This window comes from Artemia sp. Qi Xiang Cuo, chromosome 6, assembly GCF_049724085.1.
Source record: "Artemia sp. Qi Xiang Cuo chromosome 6, ASM4972408v1, whole genome shotgun sequence".
Lineage (NCBI taxonomy): Eukaryota > Metazoa > Arthropoda > Branchiopoda > Anostraca > Artemiidae > Artemia > Artemia sp. Qi Xiang Cuo.
Window position 1 is genome coordinate 14,212,852 of NC_142799.1, and position 12,676 is coordinate 14,225,527.

Below are 12,676 nucleotides of genomic sequence, written 5' to 3' on the forward strand. Positions count from 1 at the left end.
AATCATAGTCCATATAGCACGCCAATTCGTCAGTAAGCACACAGGTAAGCGGTGGATCAAGTTTGTCCAGAAACCTAGGGAAATGTAGGGACTCACTCACCTATTCCCTGTAGTTTGAGGGTAATTAAATACCTGTTGGTACATACGACCCTTAAGGTGAGTTTCTCCCCTCTTCTGCTTGTTCCCTAGGACACCTATAGAGCAGTGCAGATGCACCTTAATTGCTCTCTCACTGCCAAGGCATCTTTAGAAGTTTGGAATATGGATGGCGTTGTAGAATTATAATTTACAAAACACAATAATGTATTTTGATTTAACCGAACATCCCTACAGTAGTTGTACTGCAACTACTAGTCGTAGTAGCATACATATAGTGCATTTTTATTAGCTCAACATAACCCTCATTATGCTCTAAAAGCTTCAACCTGATACTCTAAGCTATTCTTGATGTACTGCTTATATGACCATTTAACAACGTGCTTACATACAACAGTGTTTCAGTATAACTTAAAATACCCCCCAATATTTTCTAAAAATGTGTACTTAATATCCTTAGCCTTAATGGTAGTATTAGTATAAGGAGTAGAAGTCGTAGTAATAGTATAGACATAATAATTTTTGGTTGGCTCAACACCTTCTTCACAAGCACTGAAGGTTTCAACTTGACACTCTAAGCTGTTCCTGGGATATAACTGTTACGACCTTTTAATAACCTGCCTCGAAATAGCGTGTTTCAGTTTATTTCACTATCCTCTTCGACATTCCCTAAACGTTTCACTCTAATACCTTTAGCTTCAGTAGTACTAGAAGTAGCCGTCTCAGTAGTAGTTTCACAGTAGCAGTCATAGTAGCTGTGGCAGTTGCAGTAGCACTAGTAATATTAATGCTAGTAGTTGTAGCAGTATACACATTTTGTATTTTGTGTAGTTCAACATCCTTCTTAACATTTTCCGAAAGTTTCAACTTAATACCCTATACTTTTCCTGGGATACTGCTGATACGTCCTTTTGATAATCTGTTCGTACAGTGTTCTTATTAAGTTCAACATCCCCGTAAACATTCCCTGGAAATTTCAACTTCCTACCGTTAACCTCAGTTGTAGTAGTCGTAATAGTCATAGTAGCAGAAGTAGCAGTAGTAGTAGAATTAGCAGCAGCATGCATAGAGCATCTTTTGGGTAGTTTGACATCCCTCTCAACACGCCCTGAAAGTTTCAACTTAATACTCTACACTGTTCCTGGGAAATTGCTCATACGTCCCTTTGGCAAGCTACAGACACACACTCTGCTATATATTATCTTCTTATATACTATATCCGTGACATACTTCAACACCCCCTAAATGTTCCTTTAAAGTTTTACCCTAATACCCTTAACCTCAGTAGAAGTAGTAGGTGTAACAGTTGTAATAGTAGCAATAGTGGTAAGATGCACAAAGCGTCTTTTAATGAGCTGAACATCATCCATCACATGCCCTTTATGATTTAATCCCTCATCTTTCATTTAAAGTTCTGACTAAATACTCTTAGTTATTCATCAATGTCATTGTTAGATAAGATGGGATTGGTCATTACCTAACCATAAATCTAAGGGATGGGGGATTGAGAAGGGATGAGTTTTTGCATTTTTTCAACTAAAAGTTAGGACATCAACACGTAAAACAAACAGAAATTATCCCAATGAGGGTTGCCCCTTCCTCAACCGTCACTTTTTGTGCCAAAGTTTGATTTTTGTTCAAACCCTTCAGGAACGACTCCTGAAACACAAGGCACGCTTAATTAGAATGAAAAGTCTTTTAGCACTAGCACGTTTTACCACTTAAAGCACTAGAAAACTTCAGTTTGCGAGTGAGGGCTGAGGAAAGGGCAGCCCCCTCTTATGTAGAATAATCAAAGTTCGTTTTAATGTCGTTCTTCACTGTCAGTTGAAAAAAACTTGGTTGTTTTGTTTATTACCAAATCTAAAATTATTTGGAAAGATCTTTAATATTTTTTTTTATTTTTACCGTCAATCTTCTTGATTTGACACGTTTCTTCTTTGTACTGTGATAAACATGTAAAAAGAAGTTGTTTCAAACTGAAAGTAAGGAGTAACATTAAAGCCTAAAACGAAAAGAAGTTATTCTGTATGTCAGAGGAGCCATTCACGCTAAAACCCTTCTCCCTTCCGAATACTTTGCTCTTCAAGCTAAAGTATTAGTACTTTAAAAAAGCTTCATATTTCTAGCCAAACAGCCTTTGTATTTCACCAGTGGTTCTGATAGAATTGGGACGAAAAATCAGAATTTAGTGTAAAGTGCAAGTTATTGAGGAGGGGGCAGCTCCTGGTGTTTCACGAATAATTTTTGCTCCTTTTCAGGTTTCATGTCATTCCTAACTTTCAGTTAACTTTTTTTTTATTTCGGATTGTTTTCAGGTAATGCTGGGAAATCAATTTCACCCTCTATGTAAAATTCACAACAAGAAAAATTCCTTTGTAGAAATCAAATCTCCTTCCATGTAACACAACCCCTCCCCCTGTATAATTTTATCCTCGGTAAAATTACCCCCAAAAATTTCCAGTAAGGAATTCTACCTTGAAAATTCTCCTTATTCTACTTTTATTTGAAAAAACACTTGTTTTTTAGTTAATTTCCGGTCGTTTTTCGAATTATGGCAGGAAATTCCTTCTTCTGTGGAATATTTTCCCCAGAAGTTCCTGGAAATCCCCCCCCCCCCAATGGGAAATTCTCCCATGTAGAATTTCTCCTGTGGAAAACTTCTTCCCACGATATATACATACATATTATATATATATATATAAGAGGCATTGTAATGCCTCTGGGGACAGGGCTGTAAGTGAAAAAATTCGCTGATTGTTTACCATAAGTATTTTTTTTCGTTTAATATGTATATATATATATATATATATATATATATATATATATATATATATATATATATATATATATATATATATATATATATATATATGTATATGTATATATATATATATATATATATATATATATATATATATATATATATATATATATATATATATATATGTATATGTATATGTATGTATATATATACATATATATATATATATATATATATATATATATGTATATATATATGTATAAGTTCAACATTTATATATATATATATATATATATATATATATATATATATATATATATATATATATATATATATATATATATACTAAATGATAAAAAATACTTATGGTAAACAATCAGCGAATTTTTTCACTTACAGCCCTGTCCCCAGAGGCATAACAATTGGATTTTTCAACTACACGGAGTAAAATAACTGTCTCAAAGTTTTGATTGGATGACTTGGGAAAAAACGGGGGGTGGAAGGTGGGCTAGTTGCCCTCCAATTTTTTGCTCAATTAAAAAGGCCGCTAGAACTTTCGAGATAGGAGCCGAGATTGAAACCTCCAGAGCAGAATTATCTCATACGATGAAACTAATGGTGTGATTTTCTTTAAGATTCCTGGACCCTTCGGGGGTGTTTTCCCCTTTTTAGAAAATAGGACAAATTTTCCCTGGCGTGTAGCTTTTGATGGGTAACATTATACTTAATGAATTTTATATATTTGGAATCACCATAAATACACTCTTTTGATATTTGCCCTTAAAAGTCAGTTAACTTTCCAGCTATGCTTGTACAAAAATATTCGAAGCCCCAAATTCTTGATGACAGTTTGCTTAAAAAAACATTTATTAATTCAGAATCTTAAACAAAACTCAGTAGATGTAATTCATTAATTACACCAATCATTTCATCACTAAATCAGGTGTGCATATTTTTTTAAAAAGACTTCAATAATTATTCTAATATTTGATTTGTCATTGTAATTCGGATTGATCACAGATTTTTTTTTTTTTTTTTTTTTTTTTTTTTTTTTTTTTTTTAGAAACAGAAAAATACAGTGGAGAAGAATATGAAGTAATGTCCTCTGAAGAATCTGACAGCAAAACACCGTCAGGGATAGAAATTTCTAAGGGTCTTATTTGTCAGGATATTAGGAAAAAGTTTGGTGGTGGTAATGCACCAATTAAATCTGTAGAGGTCAATTTAGAATCCTCAACTGAAAATAAATTGTTTGACAAAATACTAAATATGCAGTCTTTGGAAAACCCTTACATTTGCAGAATTTGCAATGAGTATTTTTCTCTTCGCCGTTTATTGCTAAAACATATCAAAGTTCATGATAGAATAGAGTTTCAACAATGTCAGTTTTACTGTTCAAAGTTGAAGAACAAGCCTCATCTTGATTGTCATTCCGACCCTAAAGATAAGACAAAAGATTGTTTTGAATGTGCCACCTGCAAAAAGACTTTTACTCATCGTAGATCATTTGTAAAACATAGGCGCAGACACGCTAAACGTAAACGACGCTTGTGCCACATATGCGGGTTAAGTTTTGAAAGAAGGAGTCTTGATCGTCATGTACAAACACATACTGAAGGAAAGAGTTTATTGTGTGACCGATGTGGACTGCAATTTCGAGATATAAGTGGTCTTTACTATCATTTAAATATGCACCTTAGAAAAGAGAGTGGGGAGATCCCAGAAACACCGTTTGAGTGTGAAATCTGTTATAAAAAATTTGAATCAAGGCAAGGATATGCCAGCCATGTAAAAAAGCATTTCGGAGCCACATATGAATGCAAATTATGTCAAAGGAAGTTCTTCACAAGCGAAAGGCTGACTGAGCATACTAGGAGCCATACCGGAGAAAAACCGTTTGTTTGCAACATTTGCAACAAAACTTTTTCGAAGATGTTGAGTTTAAAGAATCACATGAAAAAGAGGCTGGGCGATCATGTAAATACTCACTGCTGAGTATTAAAGAATCACATGACAAAGAGGCTGGACGATCATGTAAATACTCACACTGGTGCCAAACCATATAAGTGTGTAAAATCTGATATATGTTTCGGCTCAAGAACATATTTACGAAACCACAAGAGGGCTCTTGTAAGAAAATAAAGAGCTAAAATACTCAGAGAAAAGAAGCATACCTGTAAGTGAAGTATTCACTACTGCAGCTTATCGTGACCTACATTTGACTTTACACACAAATTCTAACTCTTCCTGTTGCGAGTTGTGCAGCAAGAGCTTCAACTATAAAAAGAACTTGGTAGAACATACACAGATGGTGCATCCCAATCGCAATTCAGTTAAATGTAAGCTGTGTGATAAGACTTGTGACTTTGTTTGAAAAATTAATGTTCATATTAGCTCTCGTGCTTGTGAAAAAAAAAAACCAGATCTCTATCTCTAAAAAAAAAAACTCTATTGAAGCTGACGGAAATATGAAAGTTGACAAAAGCCTGAAACTGTTTATATGTGATATGTGTCATGAGGAGTTTCTGTCAGCTGAGGATGATCAAGGTCACTTTAACTCTTCTCGTGTGTTTTCTAGGTAGAAATTGATTGTTGTGTTAGTTTGAAAAAAGTGAACGAAAAATATATTTTTTGTGTATGTTCTTTTTACTTTGAAAAAAATATTGGAATGTTATAATAAAATTATTAGCCTGAAGCTAATGAAGAAGCCATAAAGAATATTTTCCTCGTGATAAAATTGAGCTTATCGACTATTTTTTTCCTATTGCATCGTAAATTTGTTTTAACGCAAATGGGCTATAGCTAGGAATTGTTTGTGATATTAGTTTAAAAAAAAATTAATAAAATACATCTTAGTTTTTTATTTTTTCCAAATATTCATATTTGGAAAGTAACAATTAATTGTGTTTGAAAAAAAATATTTTTTGTTTGTTTTTCTTTAATGTACATAAATATTGACAACCTAATTTGACATTCAGTAAAATTAAGTTAACAGATAACTACCTAAAATGAAACGTATCGTTTCTAGATCGATATAACAGGTTAACATTCGTCTTGTTTCCTACCTGTGTAGTTGTATTATTCCAAATGAAGAGTGTAATATCCGTATAGTTCGATCGATTATTCTGTACGTGGTTTCATATCCCTCTTTCCCTCCTATTTGTTTGCTCTTAACTGATGGGATAAGATAATTTCAAAGTAGACTTTGTTACATTTATTCAAATCTATTGTTTTCATGTTTATGCTTTTTTGGTCTCATGGTTTTGGTAGCAAGCCCTTACAAGCTGTATTTTTAGTGGTCTGCTTCTTTTTCCCTCTGTTTTGTGTTTTGACATGTAAAATATTAGTGCTCTACTTTAAAGATTTTATGGTCGACTTTAAACCATGTTTTTAGCATTAAACTTTAATTTAGAAATACAGAGAATTAAGACACTGTTGGCATCTTAAGTTTCAGCAAAATTTATTTGATTAATTCACACTATGTTCCCTTAACTTTAGATTTGTTGTTTTTTTCAACATTCGGGTAATACAGGTCAACATTTAGGTAAAGATAAATCATTATACCATGTTTGTGTTGTCCTTGAAAAGTGCGATTTTACGACGAGATTAGAAATGTCACTTGCTTCGAAATTACAATACGTTTGCGTAATTTAATTCATTAATTTAAGAACTATCCATTTATTGAGCCACAATTATGAAGTCATTTTGACTTTGTCTTACAGAAGGTTTTAAATTTGCTTAAGAAATAGAATTTTTTTTCAATTTTCACAGATTTTCCCATCATTTAGAGAATTTTCCAATCTAAAAAAGGCAATGCCAACTTCAAAGACTTACTTCCTTGGGAAATAGTGAGTCTGTTGTGAGCATATTGCTGTAGTTTGCGTCGCAAGCACAAATAAAAATTTCCTTTTATCTCCTATTTTTCTATTATTGTCAATGTTTATAATTTTCAAAGAATTTTTTTAAATATTACTCAGATGATAGTTAAGCTGAATCTCATCGACGATAGCACCATCTCGCCTTACGTTGAAAAATTAAATAGAGTGCAGACTGCAAAAGAATAACATACTGAAAATGGGCAGAGGGAATATGAACCAGTTCGACATTGCTACAATCAAATTACAACTGTAGCCAAAGGAGAGCAAAGTGCTTGGGGTTCGTTTAATATGCAATTTATATTAAGGATTAATACAACTGTACATGTACGGCCTTTGAAAAAAAAGGCTTTCATTTTAAGCATCCAAAGAATTCCATATACTTTTGGGTTGCTCTTAACTGTTAGGCTCAGAATGCTACTGCTACAACTCACTGCAGCACTAAGCCGCCTGAGGCCAACGCAGCTACGTACGCTCGTCCTCCATCCAAAGTAATTAAATGCCTCTTTACACCCTCCAAAGAAATTTCCATTTCCCTTAAATATTTCTCTACGACATCACCCCACTCCATTCCGGGACGACCTACTTTTTTTTGCCCCTAGACGGTTGTCCAAAAAGGACGACCTTTGGCAATCTGTCATCCTCTTCCGGACAATATGTCCTACTCATCTCAACCTTTCTCTCATTAAAGCCCTAGAAAGCGGGTTTGAACAAAAATTTTTTTACACCTTACTGTTTGAGATACAGTCACTCGGTCGGGTCCCCAAAACAATCCGTAAACAATTTCTCTGGAAAATACCTATCAAATCCTCTTCCGCCTTTTTGAGGGCCCACGCTTTAGAACCATACTTGGTCACTGTCGCCTCTGTAGCTTCCAGTATTCTAATGATGGTTATCCTACTTCAGTCTTGTAACTTCTTTTAACTGTGAAAAAACACTTTGAGCCTAATCCATTCTACTTTTAGCATCTTCACTGAACCCAGCATTTTTACAAATGATACTTCCTAAGTAAGTGAAGCTGTATGCTTGATCGATCTTCTTGTTACCCAACAACACTTCTTCACCTTCAAGTATTCCCAGTCTTAGTGTCATCTTAATCTCAATATTGAAACATATGCTTGATTCCTGAATTCTCAAGACCTCCAAAAATTTATTCATTTTGCAAATATTTTCTTCTACGATGTTAAAATCGTCCGCATAATCTAAGTCTAGGGGAGTTTTACTTCCCCAGTTGAATCTTCTTTTACTCATTACCTTTGATGTGCTCCTTAGGATAAAGTCTATCAAAATGATCAATATGAATTGGGATAGAACGCAGCTCTGCTTAACTTCTGATTTAATACGAAATCAGCTGCTAGTGTCACTTCCCACCTTAACTGCAGCAATGTTGCTGTCGCAAATGGAACCAATCACTTTTATGTATTTATCTGGTATGCCACACAAGAACAGGATCATTGCTAAAGCTCCTTTATTAGCTGAATCATACTTGACTTGACTTAAGTCCCATCCGTCCTTGGAGGTCGTCTTGGGGCCTCTTTCTTCGTAACGGCGTGGATGTGCCTTTTGTATGCTTCACGGCCTTCTGCTGGGCGAAGAAGGTCTGAAAGGCGATGAGGCGCAAAGTTTTCCTTCCACCTCTTTGGGGGACGACCACGAGGACGAGAACCGTGAATTTGGCCTTCGAAGGTGATTTTTGGGAGACGGGACCGACTCATCCGTTCTACGTGACCGAGCCAGCGTTGCTGGAGCTGGATCTTCATGAGAATTGTTTGTTGTACTTTAAGGCGCTCGAGAAGTTCGACATTTGAGATTCTATCAAGGTAAGTGATCCCGCCGATGCGGCGGAGGCACTTAAAGCGGAGCTGAATCATACACTTCCTCATAATCTATAAAACTGAGGACTGAAGGAGTTTGATGACTTAGAAACTTCTCAATTATTAATATAAGGGAATGGGGTTGATAATCTGGTTCACGCATCCTCTCCGCACTCCCCTTCCTGAAACCGCATTGCTTTTCTCTTAAAATCTCTATATAAATTATTTTTAGTCTAGGAAATATCATCATGCTAAGTAATTTGATTCCAACAAAAACCTAGCAAATGCCTCACTCACTCTTAACACTTTTCTTACAGAGAGGTTTCCTTAAAGTTTTCCTAAAGTTGCTAGGTAGTTAGCTTTTTTCAAAAATTACATTCATAATATGTATTCCGTAATTTTTCTACATCTTTTACTATAACTCTATCACAGTTTAGCACATTGTCAAAAAGTTCTGCCCATCTCTATTTAAAGCCCTCCTAATCATTAATTGTGGTTCTGTTCTTATTTTTAACTGGGACATGTCCAGGTTGACTATTCCCTCTCAACTTTTTAACATGCCAGTACAATATTCTGCCATTATACTGGCTACCTGCATCTTCCAGATCTTCAGCAGTTTTATCTATGACCGCTACTTCACCCCTGCTTAAATCATATTTTAATGCTTTCTTCACTTTTTTTATATTAATATTGCTTTCGTGTGATCTACCACTCAAATGACTCTTGTACAAACCCCTCTTCCGCTTTGTTAAACACAAGAAAACATTCACTAATATTCCTTTTTGTATTTCCAAAATTTGTACCTAAAACACCATCAACGACATCACAAACTATTTTCCTAAAATTGTTCGATCCATTTTGTACATTGTCAAATTTAGACACTCCGGTTTAGTATTCAGCTGTTCCTTGAACTCGCTACTTAGTCACTTGCTAGAAGATTGATGGTATTTACTTTAAATATCAATTAAAACACTCCTATATACCCTAATATCTTGTATCGATCCTGCCAGTCTTTGGTTTCTTATGATATAACCAATAATGTTAGCTGTCTAACTATCATGTGAATGAAATGTTGAACTTGTGGGCCATTTTATTACCAAATACTGTGTGAATATTAAGTAGATTGTTATACTTACAAAACTACATCAATGTTTAACTTACTCCTTGCTTTTCCTACACCAAATATACCTTGGCTAGGATACAATCTGTGTCCATGTCTCTACCTGAAATCAGTTAAACAAAATTCTAAATTCCTTCGAATGATCCCATCTCTTGTAGCAATAAAAATTTTCTTTGTGGCCATAAAAAGCTTTCTGGCCGTCCTGATAGCGGTAATGAAGATTGATCGCGTCAAGTCTAAAATTATACCTTAAACTGTGAACTTACACTTTATAGGTACTCCGATAGCACCGCTTATAGCGCGAGAGATTGTGTCAACTAGGCTAGCGCCGTCCTCAATTAATGGGAGAAAATTGAATAGGTAGACATATAAATGTGGCTTCTTTTTTCTCGAGCTATCTGGGGATCCGATTCCCTGGGAGCGTTTACTTTGGAGACATGCGAACTAATTACCTATTATTAGATTAGATGCAGACATATATAAATGAAATAAACACAGATAAAAAGGCAATAGATTTATTGAACTTACATACTTAGGTGCACAGCAATGGGTCACTTCAAATGACAATAACAGTGACAACGATGAAAGAATATAAGAATTCTGTCTGAATGGTCCTGAATCTACATTACGAATCATTTTAAAAAGCACTTCTACCCCACTACCAAACGCAGTTCTTTCGTCCTGCGCTGTAAGGACTGGCTTGCCATTGGCTCACGTGGCCCAAGGACGCGAACCCTCGTCCAATAATACGTCTTAAATATTTTTGATGATTTAGGTGTTCACACGGTTCTTATCGTTTAAACTTCCTTAGAAATATTGTGCGTAGCACCTTTCTTATTGCTCACTGTCTTAGCGAAATCCAAAGACGGCAGTTTCTTTTCATTGCTGATTAAGGACTTTTTATTTTTGAAACTAGATTTAGCTTAATTATAGGAGTCAGAATTATCTTTAGAAAGAAGGAACTTTATTTTGGTATTTTAAATACATCGTGTTTTACTCATGGTACATATTACCCTTCCCATCAATTAATGACGCCCCGTCATTAGTAACTGCTCGCCTTTGGGCTTTTAAAATGTTCGCCATTTATTAACTATTTCTTCTACATAATTATTTTATATATATGTTATGGCTTAATCAGGAGTGCTAAAAATATTCTCTATTACTTTTCTTATTTCATTCTACATCCCTATCTAAAATTCATCTACCGGACTAAGATTATTCATGGTTCTAGGCTCATGGTTCTACTATACTAAAGATTTTTTTTAATTCAATTTTTACAAGGCTTTTTTTTTTGATTTTGCTGTCTATATGGCATACTACATTCTATCTACGCTACATTAAATGAATGACATGATAATACTACACCTAATTCTACTTTAACGTCTAGCGGTACATACATGAATGATTTACAACAAGCATTATTGGGTTTACCAAATTCACTGGTAACATTAAAACACTTTCACTATTGGGATTTTTGAATTATCCAAGTTATTAGAAAATAAAATATGCATATTCATATCTATTAATCACTTTCGAGTCATTAGTGTACTACACCCTGCTGTTGTAAATTATTGTCCTTCACTCTTTTTGTCTTTGCAAAAATTTTGAAGCATTTACGTTATGGAAACGGTTTTTTCATGGAGCAGTTTGAGCCTGACTGTCTTCGCACGACAAGTTTCCTCTAATAGTCAACTGGGAAATGATGCTTCCCACTACAGGTGTTGGTGTTTTTCTTCTCAGCATATCATTTTCTTAGGATTTTTTGAGGCACATAGAGAATGTATTCTCGCGTACAATTGTTCATTTGTGCCTTTTATAAAATTGTTAGCTCATGGCTTGCATCGATTAGGCTTTGCGGTGATTCCTAGGTTAATCACGGGGTAATTAAAGTTTGGATTTAGAATGGGTTGTCATCATACTATAGTGACTCTTTTAACATATTGTCTTTAACTTGAACTTCAAACATCTTCAAATATCGTTTAACTTCAAATATCGTTAAATATCGTTTATCTTGTATTGATCGATGGGGTTCTCAGAATTAAACTTCAAATTGTCTTTAACTTCAGCTTCAAATATCTTCAAATGTCTTTAAATATCATTTATCTTCAAATATCGTTAAATATCGTTTATCTTGTATTGATCGATGGGGTTCTCAGAATTAAACTTCAAATTGTCTCTAACTTCAGCTTCAAATATCTTCAAATGTCTTTAAATATCATTTAACTTCAAATATCGTTAAATATCGTTTATCCTGTATTGATCGATGGAGTTCTCAGAATTAAACTTCAAACATAGTGTTACCTGATACGTAATATGGTTCATGGTCGAAGAAACGACGATCGAAGGTAAGTGTTGTTTTCGTAGACGAAGCTGGGATGAAAATTGCCTGGAGTCTATGGTGAGTACTCTTCGTTGGTTGAGATATGATGAAAATAGATGCTACTGGGTCGTATCTGTACTGGGTGACTCATTGTAATGCTCAATAACCAATGTGTCCATTTACTTCCTGTAAGAAAAATAACGAGGCAGAATCACACGTTCTTTGAAGTAAATACTCATACAATAATTCACGCATTAATTGGGTTATAATAAAACAACATTGTTCCCATTGGGAAATTCAATACATAGAAGTTTCTTATAAAATATTAATTCTTCAACTTTAAGTATGGTCTCTTCTTATACTTTCTAATATACACTACTACATACACTTTATTTTAACTTCTTTCACACTTAGTTAATTTTACAATAGATTTAAAATAATCATTTAAACAGAGTTTATGCTACATGGTTAATTTTTTGAGGTCTAATTTTACAACTTATTTCATGCCTGCATTGTTCACGCACGTCCGTGCTGTGTAAGAAACGCATGTTGCAGCGTCGTAACCACACGGTTTTACGTAAACGATATTACAATGAGGGAACAAGACATAACAAGGACGAGTGGAGACCTCTATACCCACTCGTTTTCTAATATCTTCCCTATTTCTTGGCTTAGACGTTCTCAGGG

At 34.5% G+C, this 12,676-nt stretch overlaps 1 protein-coding gene across 2 annotated transcripts in view; it reads left to right on the forward strand.

Annotated features, from left to right (window-relative positions):
• LOC148950893 (uncharacterized) overlaps positions 1-12,676 on the forward strand; it is a 150,618-nt gene that overhangs the window by 113,937 nt on the left and 24,005 nt on the right. Inside the window, exon 12 of one of the 2 annotated variants that reach the window (XM_089090500.1) lies at positions 3,924-6,294. The exons of the other annotated variant lie outside the window; for it this stretch is intronic. Within the exon in view, the coding sequence (XP_088946626.1) occupies positions 3,924-4,855 (932 nt within the window). The 3' untranslated portion in view covers positions 4,856-6,294. Of the gene's footprint in view, positions 1-3,923; positions 6,295-12,676 lie in introns of those variants that run through there. 2 annotated transcript variants of the gene reach the window in all.